The following is a 19,705-nucleotide window of genomic DNA, read 5'->3' on the forward strand; positions in this document are numbered from 1 at the left end:
TAGTATGTTTTAGTTAGTTTTTATTATATTTTTATTAGTTTTTAGTTAAAATTCACTTTTCTGGACTTTACTATGAGTTTGTGTGTTTTTTCGTGATTTCAGGTATTTTCTGGCTGAAATTGAGGGACCTGAGCAAAAATCTGATTCAGAGGCTGAAAAGGACTGCAGATGCTGTTGGATTCTGACCTCCCTGCACTCGAAGTGTATTTTCTGGAGCTACAGAAGCCCAATTGGCGAGCTCTTAATTTTCTTGGAAATTCGACATCATGGGCTTTTCAGCAATGTATAATAGTCTATACATTGCCCGAGATTTGATGGCCCAAACAGGCGTCCCAAGTCAGCTCAAGAATTCTGGCGTAAAACGCCGGAACTGGCACAAGAATGGGAGTTAAACGCCCAAACTAGCACAAAAGCTGGCGTTTGACTCCAAGAAGAGTCTCTACACATGAAAGCTTCAATTCTCAGCCTAAACACACACCAAGTGGGCCCGGAAGTGGATTTTTATGTCATTTACTCATCTTTGTAAACCCTAAGCTACTAGTTCTCTACAAATAGGACCTTTTGCTATTGTATTGGAGATCTTTCGATCATGTTTGGATGATTGAACCCTCTTTGGGAGGCTGGCCATTCAGCCATGCCTAGACCTTGTTCTTATGTATTTTCAACGGCAGAGTTTCTACACACTATAGATTAAGGTGTGGAGCTCTGCTGTACCTCGAGTATTAATGCAATTACTATTGTTCTTCTATTCAATTCCGCTTATTCTTGTTCTAAGATATCACTTGTTCCTCAACTTGATGAATATGATGATCAGTGACACTCATCATCATTCTCACCTATGAACGTGTGCCTGACAACCACCTCCGTTCTACCTTAGATTGAGTGGATATCTCTTGGATCCCTTAATCGGAATCTTCGTGGTATAAGCTAGAATTGATGGCGGCATTCAAGAGAATCCGGAAGGTCTAAACCTTGTCTGTGGTATTCTGAGTAGAATTCAAGGATTGAATAACTGTGAAGAGCTTCAAACTTCTGAAGGCTGGGTGTTAGTGACAGACGCAAAAGAATCAATGGATTCTATTCCAACCTGATTAAGAACCGACAGATGATTAGCCGTGCTGTGACAGAGCACGTTGAACATTTTCACTGAGAGGACGAGATTGTAGCCACTGACAACGGTGATGCCCAACATACAGCTTGCCATGGAAAGGAGTAAGAAGGATTGGATGAAGACAGTAGGAAAGCAGAGAGACGAAAGGGACAAAGCATCTCCATACGCTTATCTGAAATTCTCACCAATGAATTGCATAAGTATCTCTATCTTTATTTTATGCTTTATTCATAAATCATCTATAACCATTTGAATCTGCCTGACTGAGATTTATAAGATGACTATAGCTTGCTTCATACCAACAATCTCCGTGGGATCGACCCTTACTCGCGTAAGGTTTATTACTTGGACGACCCAGTGCACTTACTGGTTAGTTGTGCGAAGTTGTGATAAAGAGTTGATATTGCAATTGAGCGTACCATGTTGATGGCGCCATTCATGATCACAATTTCGTGCACCAGCTACGGAACAAGCAGGAGTTGAAGGAGCGGACACGACAAAAGCTTTGGCAACAGGCTCAGAGGGTGGCTCAATATCATCATCATAGGATCATCGGGACTGATCTTGCCATCCTCACGACATTATCCAAGCTAAATAAAGCAAGGTCGGCCTCAGGGGCAATAACCCGAACCTGCTCCTTTAGGTTCTCATAAGTAGTAGTTACACTGCCTACAAGGTGACACTGGAGCTCGGAATAATCAACCTGGGCCGACTCTAACTCCTTCCAAAGACGCATCACTTCCCAATAGGACATGATATAGCTTTCTTTGTGTCTCAAAGCCGTGTCCTCAGCCAACCTCACAAAAGCTGCCAAAGCAAGAGAGCTAGCCTTCTCCCCCTCCAACTCCTTCTTCAGTTTAGTTACCTCTGCTTCAAACTCCTCTTTCAGACCCTTCATCCGATCAAACACTTGCTTAGCTTCCTCCATAAAGGCTTTGGTAGCATGCAGAGGCAGATTTTGGGCAGTTCGATACAGAGCAGCTCCCATATGAGCCATCTTAACACTACTCCAAGTTATAAAATCTAAGTGATGAAGGAGAGATACATCATCCATAGAGAGGGCACCATAAGGTGCGATCTGCTGGTCCACAAAGCCAATAGGGTAAAAATCCGGGGCATCCAGATTGAAAGGTTCAATGGTTCGAGGTCTTTTAGGAGGAGGGACAGCCGAAGAAGAAACCACAGCAGCAGTAGAAGATTATGGGGGATCCACTAAATGGATCTAAGGTGTAGGGATCATTCTCCTCGGGCCAGGAGAGCTCAGCACAGACGACTTCAATGGGACCTGAGAAGTCCCTTCCCCATCTACATGGGCCGATGTGTTTTGAGCTGCAGTAGCTTTCCTCGCCTTCTTGAAGGCCTTCATTGCATCATTATTCTTGGCCAGCTCTGGAAATTGGAAAACAACAAATTATCATACTAGGAAGAAAGAGGAAAAAGCAAAGCACAAGAAATAGTATACATCAAGTAATACCCAATATATCTCGGACAAGGGAGGGGTCTCCCAAACATTTTTTGGTATCTAAATGAGGAGGTTCCCCCCAAAGATCCTCCAAAACCATCACAAAGGCCTGTTCGACCTCATCAAGCATCTCCCATGTATAACGGGACACTACTACATTCTGCTGCCAATATAAATGGAAGGATGGTTCCCCATTCGCTTCCAGAAAAAAGGTACGAGCTCCCTCAACAGCTTGAAACTTGAAAAAATAATTCTTGAAGTCCCTAAAAGACTCATCGTACATGGTAAGAACCTTATGTCCTTGTGCAGATCTAAAAGAAACCCATGAGGCTTTCTTTTCTGAAGAGATCCCATGCTTAGTTAAAACAAACAAGTAAAAGAAAAGAGTTTGAGAAGGGGTAATATTCAGTTCTTGACAAAAAAGTTGAAAAATCTTAATAAAACCCCAAAAGTTTGGATGAAGCTGGGAAGGAGCTACATTACACGACCATAACAAATCAGTCTCAAACGAGGTAAAAGGAAAAGTGATATCCAACTGGCTGAAGAAATAGTCATAGGTATAAAAGAAAAGGCGCTCCCCCTGGGTCAGGACAGGGAAGCAAACCCTTTCTTCGAAGTCAGGTGCCACCAACTCATAATTCTTCTCTTGATCCCTACTCTTACAGAGACAGTGATGCTTCCTAAGCTCCACACAGAATTCAGCATTAACCACAAAAACACACATCAAAACAAGGAAGTCTAACCAATCGGACATACCCTCGGGAACCTTAGAAGATGTCTCTACAATATTTTTGCGAGAAGATATAGCCAACTAGTCCTACAAACAAGAAAAAGAGAGTGGATTACTAAAAACATCTCGGACGAAATTAAAGCAACTCAGCCAACACCGTCCAAACACGGCACAAATAGCAAAAGGAAACCCCAGGACCCACACCAAGAAAGTCCAGGGGCATCCTTTGGAGGCAATCAGGGAATAAAGATTTAGGAAAATCTACAAAGACTAATGTCCCAACAGAAACCCGCAGCAAGAACACAGAGAAACCCTTTTCAAGAAAAAACAAACGCAAAGAAGATCAAACGAGCTGCCAAAAGAAAAAGTTACAACAGTTCAGAAATCAGTAGTAGCATACAAAGCCCTAAAAAGCCAAACCAGGAAAACACACTCAGAAGCATACGTAAGGTCAAAAGGAAAAAAGCATGCATCACAAGTAACAAACCAGGCGCGATAAAATTCAAGCTTTCTAAACATGCACTCAGTCAAAGCCAGAGCTTCAAAATCAAACACAATGCAGCAGAAATAAATGGTGAAGGGAAAGCAAAACCAACCTGAGCAAGGAGAAAAAATGTGGAAAAAGGTTGAAGACGAGGAGGCCAGAAATCGCCGTCGAAAGCACTTACGATCGTCAAACAAGCGTTGCAAGAAGAAACATCAAGAAACGTAAGTTTTCAAAAGAAAACAGAAAGAGAGGAGAAAAAGGGAAGTCATAGCAAAAAAGCAAGAGAGAAGAAAAATGTTTTCTGGGAGTAAATTTCAAACTAAAAGCCAAGAGAAACAGAGCATCAAAAGCCAATTAATGGGGCATTAAAAACCCTCGCACGTTCCCAAGGCCAGGACAGTAATCCAAAAGCGCGCGTTTTTAAAGGAAGCGAAACGTTCTGCATTCAAAAAGGGAACCCTTCAAAGACAAAATTGAAAAAAATGCTCGAGTTCGGCGTCACCCGAAAAGTATCAAAGTCTAAAAACTAAAGATTCAAACTCAAAAGGAAGACCGAGCTCGAGCAGGGGCATTGTTCATACCCTGAGTCGAGCTGTCCGACCTGGGATGTTCTACCGACAAAGCGACCGACCTCCTTAGGTCAGGACAACCGACCTCTTCTTAAAGAGCTCGGCCAAACTATAGAGATAAAGGGCCCAAACAGAGGAACACAACCCGAATCCAAGGGCAGCCCAAGCCTATAGAGATAAAGGCGGTTCCCTTAAAGATAAGATGACCTCGCTCGAAGATAAAGATAAGATAAGATAACTAACTTATCTTATCCAAGAAAGGTCTCTACACTATTATAAATACATTGGAGCACCCAGGTATAACTCATACTCTGATTCTACTCATTACCTACTTAATACCCTTGCTAACTTAAGCATCAGAGTCCCTTGCAGGTATCCCCCACCCTCCGGGGATGAAGGAATCAGCACCACCATCTTGTCCAATAAATCGGATACAATGATTCCGACTAGCACTAAAGATCTCGTTCGTGGTCGACCTGCAGTTTCAGGTAACCCATGGAACAGGTCCAATTTCCTCCTCCTTTTTTTCCTTTGAGTGGTCGAGCTGGGGGTATTTTTTCTGTGTGGCAAACTTCTCTGTAAACATCCACAAGGGACACCCAAAGAGGAGTGTAATTGTGGTATTTTTTGGTTTTTTTCGAATGTCGATCTTCCTTCTTTTTGGACTCTTTATCCTTATCCCAGGAGGGATAGGTGAATCCGAATTTTAAGGTCTCTCCTAGTCAAGAGTTTTCCTCCATGTTGATGTACTTCTCTGCTCGTTCTTGCACTTCGTTCAGAGATGTGGGTGTTTTTTCGATATGGATTGGCTAGAAGGCCTCTCTCGCAAGCCATTGATGAGATCCATAATGGCAGCCTCTGTTGGTAGGCTTTGTATGTCCAGGCATGTTTTGTTGAATCTTTCCATGTAGTTGCGAAGACTTTTCCGTTCTTCTTGCTTGATTCCCAATAGACTTGAGGCGTACCTAGCCTTATCTTTTTAGATGGAGAATCTGGCCAAAAACATCTTGGCTAAGTCGTCGAAGCTTGAGATGGACCTAGGAGGTAGATTGTCGAACCATCTAATTGTTGTCTTTGTTAAAGTAGTTCGAAAGGCTTTGCAGCGAACTACATCTGAGGCATCGGTAGGGTACATTCTACTTCTGAAATTGCTGAAATGATGGCCGAGATTTGTAGTTCCATCATACAAAGTCATATCCGGGAGTTTAAAGTCTTTTGGGATTTTAGTCTTCATGATCTCCTTGGTAAATGGATCTTGGTCCTTGCAGGAGCTATCCTCATGAGGGGATTGATGACTTGCATCGTCTATCCTTCTTTCTTACATAAAGAAGACCATAAAAGAGCATAAATCTCATTTGATCAGTATAATTCATGCATTATTTGATGAATATTATGGTACATTACTTTGAGATGAGTTGTGCTGAATTTCAAGTGAAAAAGGGCATCAAAAATGGGAAGAAGACAAACAAGAAGCTGGGCGTGTAAAACTGGCGTGCCACTTGGAGCAAATGCCACAAAAATGCACTGGCGTGGCACGCTAGGAGCTAGGCGTGGCACGCCAGTACTAAAGTCTAGAGAAGAAGTCCAAGCATGAATATGGGCGTGGCACGCCAGGGACTGGGCGTGGCACGCTAGTACAAAATTCCAAAGAGCAAAATAGAGGACACAAAAGGGGCGTGGCATGCAAGGTTGGGCGTGGCATGCCTGACCCATCAATTACTATGGGCGTGCCACTTGAGCAAAGGGGCATGGCACGCCAACTCACCATCTTAAGAAGAACCTCCACTATGGCGTGCCACTTGGTGTCGAAGGCGTGGTATGCCAGTTCCAAGAAGTCACTTGGGCGTGCCACTTGAAGTCGAAGGCGTGGCATGCCAACTTCTCAATCTCACTTAGGCATGCCACTTGAAGGCCGAGGCGTGGCACGCCAACTACTGGAACAAGACAAGATCATGGGCGTGGCATGCCAACCTTTAGGCGTGGCACGCTGGTATAAGTTTCCAGAGAGGATGAAGGAGGCCAATTACATGGGGCGTGCCACTTGGTATCAAAGGCGTGGCACGCCACTCACTATTCTTCACTTAGGCGTGCCACTTGAGCAACCAGGCGTGGCACACCAGTGTCATTCAGAGGGGCAAAGAAGCATTGGGGCGTGCCACTTGAGTTCGTGGCGTGGCACGCCAAACAGAGGAACCACTCACTCACAAAGGGGCGTGGCACACCAGACCCTGGGCGTGCCACACCAGTGCAACTTTCCAAAGGAGCTTAGCCAAGCACACAGCAAGGGCGTGGCACGCCAGACCCTGCGCGTGCCATGCTAGTTCAAGTTTCTAGAGGCAAAGAAAAGTGAAAAAAGGCAAAGGGCATGCCACTTGAGTTTGAAGGCGTGGCACGCTAACACAAGAATTTCACTATGGCATGCCACATGAGTTCGAAGGCGTGGAACGCCAAGGTTGATATAGAGATGAGTGTGCCACTTGATGGATTGGGCGTGGCACGCTAAGCTAGAAATGAAGGGCACGTGACACGCCAGTAAAGCGCCAGCCACACGCCAGCTGAGAAGTCACACTTATTGAGTGTTTTCTTTTCCCTCCAAAATGTAATTTTCCCTTTTCACTTTTGTAATTCTTTTATTTTACTAGGAGTGGTATAAATACCCCAAAAGAGTACTGAAGAAAGGGTTAAGCAGTCAGTTTTAGATCCACTTCTACACTTCACTTTTGAGTACTTTTTGAGCTATGAGTAGCTAACTTCCATCTCGTTGAGAGACGGAGCTCTGTTGTTCTTGATGGATTGATAATAGTGAAATTCTTCTTCTCTTCATCTTCTCTTTGATTTGCTAGAAGGAATTTCGTTCTTAATGCTTAGTGTTCAATTATCTTGGGAAAGAGATTGAATGCAATCAGGTTTCATGGGAACCTTGGGAAAGGAAACATGAAACCATGCTTGAAATCCCTTCTCACACTTGAGTAGAATCTGGGTTTTGGTGTTTGGATACGTGACATATAATCCTCCCTCTACCTGGACCTATAAGGGTGTATGGTATAATCAGGGACTAAGCATATCTCTCTTCATGAACAATTAGACCAAGGAATTGGCTATTGATCAAGATATGAGAGATTGAGTCACCAAGGGATTGGGGCTCGATCAATCATGATTGCCAAGAGGTCAATAAGTTGCATGATTGAAGAGGATATAAGCTAGATTTGATCCAAAGAGACAACATCTCCCAATCTCAATGAACTTCCCCATTCTTATCTATCTATTTCTTTACTGCTTAATTTTTACATTCAGCAATTCCCCACTCCTATTTACATTCAAGTCATTTATGATTTAGCACTTTACACTCTGCAATTTCCGTTTCTGCACTTTATTGCTTTTCTTTATATTCTAGTCATTTACAATTCTGTACTTCACAATCTTATTGATCCGCTTGATTAATTCGTCAACCAATTAAAACTGCTTGAATTTTCCAATCTCTGTGGATACGATCCCACTCCACTGTGGGTTATTACTTGGCGATAATTTTGGTGCGCTTGCCAAAAGAACTAATTCACTAATTTTTGAATGGGGTGTGAATTAGAACTCATCAGGGATCAATTAGCTTTGGCCTTGAGATCGGCTTCGAGTTTTAGGAGTTTGTCCTCCAATTCCCGGCGTCACCTTATCTCCCTTTGTAGGTCTTTCTCAGCCTCTCGTTGACGTACAACTTCTTCTTCAAGTTGTTTTAAACAGCCTTGAAGCGCCTCCATGGCTCCCGCATTTGGAGAATTCTTTTTGTTGTTAAGTTGAGGAGTATCCTTTGGTGTAGTGTCTGCATTTTTGTGCAGCGTTCTATCCTCTAGATCTGAATCGTGGTCGTTGTCATGGTCGTCTGCCGTGGTGATGGGATGACTTCCAGGTTCCCCGGTAGTAGCGCCAATATTCCGAGGGTTACCTAAAACTGTAGGTCGATCTCGGATGAGATCTTCTGTACTGGTTGGAGTAGGCATGTCCAGCTGGTAGGTGGTGGCCGGAGTTGTTGTGTTCGACTTGTTTGACTAGCTACGCTGCTGATCCTTTTTCACCAGAGGGTGGTGGTACCTGCAAGGGACTCCGATGCTTAAGTTAGCAAGGGTATTAAGCAGGTTTTTAGTAGAATCAGAGTATGATTTATACTTGGGTGCTCCAGTGTATTTATAATGGTGTAGAGTGACCTTTGTAGATAAGATAAGTTAGTTATCTTATCTTATCTTCATTTTATCTTTTATGGGAACCGCCCTTAACTCTATAGGCCCGAGCTGCCTTTGGATTTGGGTCATGTTCCTCTATTTGGGCCTTTCGTTGGGCTTTCCTGGCAATTTGGCCGAGCTCTTTGAGAAGAGGTCAGATAGCTTGACCTGAGGAGGTCGGTCATCTCGTTGCTAATCATCCCGGGTCGGATAGCTCGACCCAGGGTATGAACAGCTACCATGAACATTGTGGCAGAATTTGTGCGTGAGGCTGCGGTAGCAAAGGCTAGGGCTGTTGAACGTTTTAGAGTAAGGAATCGGAATGAAAATGAACATAGAGAAGACAATGGGAATGATGAGAACAACTTGGGGCATCCTGAAGGACCTATGTCCCTTGCGACCTTTCTGAAGATTAATCCGCCTAAGTTCAAGGGTAGACTCGTTGTGACTGACGTTGATAATTGGTTTCGAGGTATTGAACAATCACTGAGAGCGCAGCATGTTCCGGAAGGACAACACATGGAGTTTGCTACTTATATGCTCGAGGAAGAAGCTGAGTTCTAGTGGCATGGGATACAACAACTACTATAACATAATAAAGGTGACATTCCTTGGGATATTTTAAGGATGAATTCTACAAGAAATATTTTCCAAGAGCAGTGCATGATGCTAAAGAGATGGAGCTTATGCAGCTGAGGTAAGGGGATATGACTGTTGCTGAGTATGCTCGTAACTTTGATGACTTGTTTCATTTCTCTAAGATCTGTCAAGGGAATCCTACTGACTTTGAAGAATGGAAGTGCTTGAAGTTTGAAGGAGGTCTTCGTGATGATCTGATGAGTTCAATAGTTCCACTGGAGATACGTAACTTTGCCGAATTAGTCAATAAGAGCAAGTTAGTGGAAGAATGTATTAAGAAAGTGACTGCAGCCAAAGCGAGTCACTAAGGATTTCCATCAAGGCATCTTAGCAATCATCAGTTAGTTGGGCGGAGGGTGCATTTTAAAGCACGTGGCATATGACAGCACAAGAACCTACAAGTTGGTAACATTACTGCTCACCCTACGGGTAAGAATGAAGGTAAAATAAGGCAAGGCAATGGTAAACGAGCCCATCAGGCATACATAAACTCTGCATGTAAGCAATGCGAAAAAGAGCATGGTAACAGGTCTTGCCAGTTTGGATCACCTAACTACTATGCTTGTGGAGAACCTGGACATATTGCCAAGGATTGTCCAAAGGGGTTTACTCAAAATCCAGTTAAAACCCAACAACAAGGACGAGTATTTGCTATCACTATTGATGATGTTGTGCAATCGGACGCCCTCATTCAAGGTCAGTGTTATGTCAAGAATCGATTTCTAACTGTACTGTATGATTCGGGTGCATCGCATTCCTTATTTCTCTAATTGTTGCTCACAAGTTAGGATTATATTTCTTTAAATTTAATTTTCACTTGATTGTTCGTACACCTGCATGCCAGAATGCTTTGACTAGTTCAGCACATCCCAAAGTACCATTTATCATTAAGAATAGGACTTTCATACATGATATGATCTGTTTGCCTCAGTATGACTTAAAAGTTATTCTAGGACTAGATTGGTTACCCAAATATTATGTTTTCGTAGATTATTTTGAAAGGACTATTGTTATTCCATTTGATAGTTTATATAATAAACAATTCTTGTCCCATACTTTATATTTAAATTCCATAAGAGTTACCTTAGATGGAAGGGATTGTGAGGGGTACGTTCTATTAGCGGCTAGCTCAAATGATAGTGAATTAAGCCTAGACCGGATCTAGAAAATCCATTTCAAGTGCAGGGAGGTCAGAATCCAACAGCATCAGCAGTCCTTTGTCAGCCTTCTATCAGAGTTTTGCTCAGGTCCCTCAATTCCAGCCAGAAAATACCTGAAGTCACAGAAAAACACACAAACTCATAGTAAAGTCCAGAAATGTAAATTTAGCATAAAAACTAATGAAAATATCCCTAAAAGTAGCTAGATCCTACTAAAAATTACCTAAAAACAATGCAAAAAAGCGTATAAATTATCCGCTCATCACAACACCAAACTTAAATTGTTGCTTGTCTCCAAGCAATTGAAAATCAATTAGGATAAAAAGAAGAGAATATACTATAAAGCTCAGAATATCAATGAATATTAATTCTAATTAGATGAGCGGGACTTGTAGCTTTTTGCTTCTGAACAGTTTTGGCATCTCACTTTATCCTTTGAAGTTTAGAATGATTGGAATCTCTAGGAACTTAGAATTTCAGATAGTGTTATTGATTCTCCTAGTTAAGTTTGTTGATTCTTGAACACAGCTACTTTTATGATTCTTGGCCGTGGCCCTAAGCACTTTGTTTTCCAATATTACCACCGGATACATAAATGCCACAGACATATGACTGGGTGAACCTTTTCAGATTGTGACTCAGCTTTGCTAAAGTCCCCAGTTAGAGGTGTCCAGAGCTCTTAAGCACACTCTTTTTGCGTTAGATCACGACTTTAACCACTAAGTCTCAAGCTTTTCACTTGGACCTGCATGCCACAAGCACATGGTTAGGGACAGCTTGATTTAGCCGCTTAAGCCTAGATTTTATTTCGTTGGGCCCTCCTATCCATTGATGCTCAAAGCCTTGGATCCTTTTTACCCTTGCCTTCTGGTTTTAAGGGCTATTGGCTTTTTCTATTTGCTTTTTCTTTTTTCTTTCTATTATTTTTTTTGCCATTTTTTTTCGCAAGCTTTTGCTATTCACTGCTTTTTCTTGCTTTAAGAATCAATTTCATGATTTTTCAGATTATCAATAGCATTTCACTTTGTTCATCATTCTTTCAAGAGTCAACAATTTTAACATTCATAAACAACAAGATAAAAAATATGCACTTTTCAAGCATTCATTTAGAAAACAAAAAGTATGGTCACCACATCAATATAATTAAACTAAATTCAAGGATAAATTCGAAACTCATGTACTTCTTGTTCTTTTGTATTAAAAACATGTTTCATTTAAGAAAGGTGAAGGATTCACGGAATTATTCATATCTTTAAGATATAGTTACTACATACTAATGATCATGTAAGAAAGACACAAACATAGATAACATAGAGCTTAAAAATTGAAAAACAGAGATAAGAATAAGGAAGTTAAGGAATGAGTCCACCTTAGTGAGGGTGGCGCCTTTTTGAAGGATCAATGGTGCTTTTTGAGCTCCTTTATGTTTCTTCCTTGCCTCTGTTGCTTGATCCCTAGTGATTTTGGTGCTCCTATCCTTAGTTGCTCCCAATAGTTGTGTGGAGGAAAATATATCCCTTGAGGTATCTCAGGGATTTCTTGATGAGGGAATTCCTCATGCTCTCTTGATGTGCAGTCAAATGCTCTACTACTGAGTTATGGACCCTTGAGATAAATCTCTCCATCTCCCATGACTCAGAGGTGGAAGCAATTGCCTTCCCTTTCCTCTTTCTTGAGGTTTCTCTGGCCTTAGGTGCCATAAATGGTTATGGAAAAACAAAAAACCTATGCTTTTACCACACCAAACTTAGAACATTGCTCACCCTCGAGCAAAAGAAGAAAGAATAGAAGAAGAAGAAGAAGATATGGAGGAGAGGGACAGATGTTTGTGTTTCGGCCATCTAGGGTGGGTTTGGGTGGGAAGGATGGATGGATGTGAGTGGTGAAAAGGTGTTGGGGAGGAGAGATTGAGGTGATTAGTGAAGAAGAGAGAAGGTGAGTTGGGATAGGTAGGGATCCTGTTGGGTCCACAGATCCTAAGGTGTCAAGGATTATCATCCCTGCACCAATGAGGCATGTAAAATGCCCTCTGCAAGCAATCCTGGCGTTCAACACCATATTGATGCTTGTTTCTGGTGTTGAACTCTAGCTTCATGCTTGTTTTGGGCGTTCAACGCCCATTTGCAGCATGTTTCTAGCGTTGAACGCCAGTTCCATGCTTGTTTCTGGCGTTCAGTGCCAGCTCTCCTCAGGGTGTATTCCCGGCATTTAAACGCCAGGATGTTGCTTGTTTCTGGCATTCAACGCCAGATCCATGCTCTGTTCTGGCGTTGAACGTCAGCCAGATGGTCCTTATTGGCGTTTAAATGCCAGTAAGTCCTTCCTCCAGGGTGTGCTTTTTCTTCTGCTGTTTTTTATCCTGTTTTTAATTTTAATATTTATTTTGTGACTCCACATGATCATGAACCTAATAAAACATAAAAGAACAATAAAAGAAAAATAAAATAAGATAAATAAAAATTGGGTTACCTCCCAATAAGTGCTCCTTTAATGTAGGGATTCAACACCAAACTTAGAGTTTGGCTATGGCCTCCCAACACTAAACTTAAAGTTTGATTGTGGGGGCTCTGTTTGACTATGTACTAAGAGAAGCTTTTCATGCTTCCTCTCCATTTCTAAAGAAGAAAACCCTTGGGTCTTGTACACAAGGTAGTCCCCATTCAATTGAAAGACTAATTCTCCTCTGTTAACATCTATCACAGCTCCTCCTGTGGCTAGGAAAGGTCTTCCAAGGATGATGCATTCATCCTCCTCTTTCCTAGTGTCTGAGATTATGAAATCAGCAAGGATGTAAAGGCCTTCAACCTTTACCAATACGTTCTCTACCAATCCATAAGCTTGTCTTACTAACTTGTCTGCCATTTGCAATGAGAATATGGCAGGCTGTACCTCAATGATCCCCAACTTCTCCATTACAGAGAGTGGCATAAGAGCCTTTTCAAAGCCTGACCCTAGGTCAAGGATGCCTCAATGATGCCTGACCCTAGGTCACACAGAGCCTTTTCAAAGGTCATGGTGCCTATGGTACAAGGTATTAAGAATTTATCAGGATATTGTTTCTTTTGAAGTAAAGTTTGCTGAACCCATGTATCTAGTTCACCAATGAGCAAGGGAGGTTCATCTTCCCAAGTCTCATTACCAAACAACTTGGCATTCAGCTTCATGATAGCTCCTAGATATTGAGCAACTTGCTCTCCAGTTACATCTTCATTCTCTTCAGAGGAAGAATAGTCTTCAGAGCTCATGAATGGCAGAAGGAGTGTTAATGGAATCTCTATGGTCTCTATATGAGCTTCAGATTCCTTTGGGTCCTCAATAGGGAACTCCTTCTTGGTTGGGAGACGTCCCATGAGGTCTTCCTTATTGGGACTTACGTCCTCCCCTTCCTCCTTGCATTCATCCATATTGACTATATCAATGGCCTTACACTCTCTCTTTGGATTCTCTTTTGTATTGCTTGGAAGAGTACTAGGAGGAGTTTCAGTGACTTTGTTACTCAGCTGGCCCACTTGTGCCTCCAAATTTCTAATGGAGGACCTTGTTTTACTCATGAAACTTAAAGTGGCCTTAGACAGATCAGAGACTATATTTGCTAAGTTAGAGGTGCTCTGCTCAGAATTCTCTGTCTATTGCTGAGAAGATGATGAAAAAGGCTTGCCATTGCTAAACCTGTTTCTTCCACCATTATTAAAGCCTTGTTGAGGCTTTTGTTGATCCTTCCATGAGAAATTTGGATGATTTCTCCATGAAGAATTATAGGTGTTTCCATAAGGTTCACCCATGTAATTTACCTCTGCCATTGCAGGGTTTTCAAGATCATATGATTCTTCTTCAGAAGATACCTCTTTAATACTGTTGGATGCATTTTGCCATCCATTCAGACTTTGAGAAATCATGTTGACTTGCTGAGTCAACATTTTGTTCTGAGCCAATATGGCATTTAGAGCATCAATTTCAAGAACTCCCTTCCTTTGAGGCGTCCCGTTATTCACGGAATTCCTCTTAGAAGTGGTCATGAATTGGTTATTTGCAACCATTTCAATAAGTTCTTGAGCTTCTGCAGGCATTTTCTTTAGGTGAATAGATCCACCTGCAGAATAATCCAGTGACAACTTAGAGAACTCAGACAGACCATAATAGAATATATCTATCATGGTCTAGTCTGAAAACATGTCAGAAGGACACTTTTTGGTCATCTTCTTGTATCTTTCCCAAGCTTCATAGAAGGATTCACCATCTTTTTTCTTGAAGGTCTGAACATCCACTCTAAGCTTGCTCAGCTTTTGAGGAGGAAAGAATTTAACCAAGAAGGCCGTGACCAGCTTATCCCAAGAGTCCAGGCTATCCTTAGGTTATGAGTCCAACGATGTTCTAGCTCTGTCTCTTACAGCAAAAGGGAAAAGCATGAGCCTGTAGACTTCAGGATCTACTCCATTAGTCTTAACAGTCTCACGGATCTACAAGAACTCAGTTAAAAACTGGTAGGAATCTTCTGATGGAAGTCCATGAAACTTGCAGTTTTGTTGCATTAGAGCAACTAGTTGAGGTTTCAGCTCAAAATTGTTTGCTCCAATGGCAGGAATTGAGATGCTTCTTCCATCAAACTTGGAAGTAGGTGTAGTATAATCACCAAGCATCCTCCTTGCATTATTGTTGTTGGGTTCGGCTGCCATATCCTTTTCTTGTTTGAAAATTTCAGTAAGGTTGTCTCTAGATTGTTGTAATTTAGCTTCTCTTAGTTTCCTCTTCATAGTCCTTTCAGGTTCAGGATCAGCTTCAACAAGAATGCCTTTTTCTTTGTTCCTGCTCATATGAAAAAGAAGAGAACAGAAAAAGAAGAGGAATCCTCTATATCACAGTATAGATATTCCTTTATGTTAGTAGAAGAAAAAGGGAATAGAGGAAGGAAAAAGTAAGAATCCAAACACAAGGGTGAGGATAGGTTCAGATTCTTGAGATGAAGAGAAGTGTTAGTGAATAAATAAATAAATAGAAGAAGATGAGAGGGAGAGGGTTCGAAAATTAATTTTGAAAAGGGTTAGTGATTTTCAAAAATTAAGAGAAGAAATAAAATTAAAATTAAAATTTGAAACAATTAATAAATTAAGAAAATTTCGAAAAAGAGGGAAGTGATTTTCGAAAATTAGAGAGGGAAAAGTAGTTAGGTGGTTTTGAAAAAGATAAAAAACAAATAAAAAGTTAATTAGTTAGTTGAAAAAGATATTAAAATCGATTTTGAAAAGATAAGAAGATAAGAAGTTAGAAGGGATATTTTGAAATCAAATTTTTGGAAAAGATATGATTTAAAAAGATATGATAAAAAGATATGATTAAAAAGATATGGTTGAAAAAGATTTAATTTTTAAAATTTAAAATTAATTACTTGGCTAACAAGAAACTAAAAGATATGATTCTAGAATTTAAAGATTGAACCTTTCTTAACAAGAAAGTAACAAACTTCAAATTTTTGAATCAATCACATTAATTGTTAGTAAAGCCTTTGAAAATCATGAATTAAAGATAAGAAAAAGATTTTAAAATTCAAATTAAAAATTTTCAAAAAATAGTAAGAAAAATAAAAAAAGAATTGATTTTTGAAAAAGTTTTGAAAAGATAAGATTTTTAAAATTGAAAATTTGACTTGACTTATAGAAATAGCTAAGTTTTAAAATTGAGAGGAATAAGGAAAAAATATTTTTTTGATTTTTTGAATTTTTAATGATGAGAGAGAAAAACAACAAAAATGACTCACAATATGAACATTATGAATCAAAACTCATGATGCATGCAAGAAGACTATGAATGTCAAGATGAACACCAAGAACACTTTGAAGATCATGATGAACATCAAGAACATATTTTTGAAAAATTTTTGATGCAAAGAAAACATGCAAGACACCAAACTTAGAAATCTTTAATGCTTAGACAATATGAATGCAAAGATGCATGAATTTTTGAAAATTGCAAGAATAAGATGAATATACAATTGACACCAAACTTATAAATTGACTTAAGACTCAAACAAGAAACACAAAATATTTTTTTTTATTTTATGATTTTATTTTTTTTTTTGTATTTTCTTTTATTTTTTTCAAAAAAAATATAGGAAAAAGAAAATAAGAAATTCAAAAATTTTTAATAAGAATTCCAGGAATCTTTCAATGTTGGCCTAAAGCTCCAATCCAAGGGTTGGACATGGCTTAATAGCCAGCCAACTTTAGGATATAAATCAAGCATACAACAGCTGATATTTCAATTAATTTGCCTCTATGCTGATGGTTTGGAAGCCTCAGTCTAAAAGAATTAGACATGGCTTTACAGCCAGCCAGATTTCAACATGCTTCATGAAACTCTAGAATTCATTCTTAAAAATTTTGAAAAATTTTCGAAAACAAAAGGAAAAAATTTTTGAAAGATTTTTGAAAATTTTTTTCGAAAATAAAACAAAAAGAAAATTACCTAATCTGAACAACAAGATGAATCGTTAGTTGTCCAAACTCGAACAATCCCCGGCAACGGCGCCAAAAACTTGGTGGGCGGAATTGTGATCTCTAATAATGGCATTCAACATGGTATGCGCATTTATAACTCAGCACTTTCTTCACAACCTCGCACAACTAACCAGCAAGTGCACTGGGTCGTCCAAGTAATAAACCTTACGTGAGTAAGGGTCGATCCCACGAAGATTGTTGGTATGAAGCAAGCTATGGTCATCTTATAAATCTCAGTTAAACGGATAATAATTTGTTATGGAATTTTTGAATAATAATAATAAATAAACAGAAAATAAAGATAGAAATACTTATGTAAATCATTGATGGAAATTTCAGATAGGCGTATGAAGTTGCTGTGCTCCTTCTGAATCTCTGCTTTCCTACTACATTCATCCAATCCTTCTTACTCATTTCCATGGCAAGCTGTATGTAGGGCATCACCATTGTCAATGGCTACATCCCATCCTCTCAGTGAAAAAAGTCCAAATGCTCTGTCACAGCACGGCTAATCATCTGTCGGTTCTTGATCATGCTGGAATAGAATCCATTGATTCTTTTGCGTTTGTCATCACGCCCAACAATCGCGAGTTTGAAGCTCGTCACAGTCATTCAATCCCTGAATCCTACTCGGAATACCACAGACAAGGTTTAGACTCTCCAAATCCTCATGAATGCCGCCATCAATTCTAGCTTATACCATGAAGATTCTGATTAAGGAATCTAAGAGATATGCGCCCGGTCTAAGGTAGAACGGAGGTGGTTGTCAGTCATGCGTTCATAGGTGAGAATGATGATGAGTGTCACGGATCATCACATTCATCATGGTGAAGTGCAACGAATATCTTAGAATAGGAATAAACTGAATTGAATAGAAAATAGTAGTAATTGCATTAACTCGAGGTACAGCAGAGCTCCACACCCTTAATCTATGGTGTGTAGAAACTCCACCGTTGAAAATACATAAGTGATGGTTCAGGAATGGCCGAATGGCCAGCCCCCAAAACATGATCAAAAGTCTCCTAAGATGAATAATGGAATAAAACCGAGACCAAAGATGTCTAATACAATAGTAAAATGTCCTATTTATACTAGACTAGCTACTAGGGTTTACAAAAGTAAGTAATTGATGCAGAAATCCACTTCCAGGGCCCACTTGGTGTGTGCTTTGGCTGAGCTTGAGCTTTACACGTGCAGAGGCATTTTTGGAGTTGAACGCCAAGTTGTAACGTGTTTTAGGCGTTTGATGAGCCGATAATTTATACGCTTTTTGGCATTGTTTTTAGTATGCTTTTAGTATGTTTTAGTTAGTTTTTATTATATTTTTATTAGTTTTTAGTTAAAATTCACTTTTCTAGACTTTACTATGAGTTTGTGTATTTTTCTATGATTTCAGGTATTTTCTGGCTGAAATTGAGGCCCCTGAGCAAAAATCTGATTCAGAGGCTGAAAAGGGCTGCAGATGCTGTTGGATTTTGACCTCCCTATACTCAAAGTAGATTTTTTAGAGCCACAGAAACCCAATTGGCGCCCTCTCAATTGCGTTGGAAAGTAGACATCTAGGGCTTTCCAGCAATATATAATAGTTTATACTTACCCGAGATTTGATGGCCCAAACAGGCGTTCGAAGTCAACTTCAGAATTCCCGGCGTTAAACGCCCAAATTGGCACAAAAGCTGGCGTTTAACTCCAATAAAAGTCTCTACACATGGAAGCTTCAATGCTCAGCCCAAGGACACACCAAGTGGGCCCGGAAGTGGATTTTTACGTCATTTACTCATTTCTGTAATTCTAGGTTACTAGTTCTCTATAAATAGGACCTTTTGCTATTGTATTTGGAGAATCTTTCAATCTTCGGATCATCTTTTGATCATGTTTTTATGCTTGAACCCTCTTTGGGAGGATGGCCATTTGGCCATGACTAGACCTTGTTCTTATGTATTTTCAACGGTAGAGTTTCTACACACCATAGATTAAGGTGTGGAGCTCTGCTGTACCTCGAGTATTAATGCAATTACTATTGTTCTTCTATTCAATTCAGCTTATTCTTGTTCTAAGATATCACTTGTTCCTCAACTTGATGAATATGATGATCTATGTCACTCATCATCATTCTCACCTATGAACGTGTGCCTGACAACCACCTCCGTTCTACCTTAGATTGAGTGGATATCTCTTGGATTCCTTAATCAGAATCTTCGTGGTATAAGCTAGAATCCATTGGCAGCCATTTTTGAGAATCCGGAAGGTCTAAACCTTTTCTATGGTATTCTGAGTAGGATTCAGGGATTGAATGACTGTGACGAGCTTTAAACTCGCGATTGTGGGGCATTAGTGACAGACGTAAAAGAATCACTGGATTCTATTCCTACATGATCGAGAACCGACAGATGAATAGATGTGCTGTGACAGAGCGCGTTGAACATTTTCACTGAGAGGACGAGACTGTAGCCATTAACAATGGTGATGTCCAACATACAGCTTGCCATGGAAAGGAGTAAGAAGGATTGGATGAAGACAGTAGGAAAGCAGAGAGATGGAAGGGACAAAGCATCTCCATACGCTTATCTGAAATTCTCACCAATGAATTACATAAGTATCTCTATCTTTATTTTATGTTTTATTCATCTTTTAATTATCAATCCTCCATAACCATTTGAATCCGCCTGACTGAGATTTACAAGATGAGCATAGCTTGCTTCATACCAACAATCTCCTTGGGATCGACCCTTACTCGCGTAAGGTTTATTACTTGGAGACCCAGTGCACTTGCTGGTTAGTTGTGCGAAGTTGTGATAAAGAGTTGAGATTGCAATTGAGCGTACCATGTTGATGGCGCCATTGA

The 19,705-nt window shown here is 40.2% G+C and overlaps 1 protein-coding gene and 1 non-coding gene across 2 annotated transcripts; both read left to right on the forward strand.

Annotated features, from left to right (window-relative positions):
* The first annotated feature begins 9,277 nt into the window (after positions 1-9,277).
* On the forward strand, positions 9,278-9,979 carry LOC107465529 (uncharacterized). Its single transcript, XM_016084508.1, has 2 exons — positions 9,278-9,490; positions 9,596-9,979. Exons 1-2 carry the CDS (start codon positions 9,278-9,280, stop codon positions 9,977-9,979), a joined length of 597 nt encoding a protein of 198 aa, XP_015939994.1.
* A 4,560-nt stretch (positions 9,980-14,539) lies between these two features.
* LOC127741849 (small nucleolar RNA R71) lies at positions 14,540-14,643 on the forward strand. The gene has a single exon (XR_008003054.1). It is a non-coding gene; the product is annotated as a small nucleolar RNA R71 (small nucleolar RNA).
* The last annotated feature ends 5,062 nt before the right edge of the window (positions 14,644-19,705 follow it).

The sequence above is a fragment of the Arachis duranensis genome, chromosome 9 (assembly GCF_000817695.3).
Source record: "Arachis duranensis cultivar V14167 chromosome 9, aradu.V14167.gnm2.J7QH, whole genome shotgun sequence".
NCBI lineage: Eukaryota > Viridiplantae > Streptophyta > Magnoliopsida > Fabales > Fabaceae > Arachis > Arachis duranensis.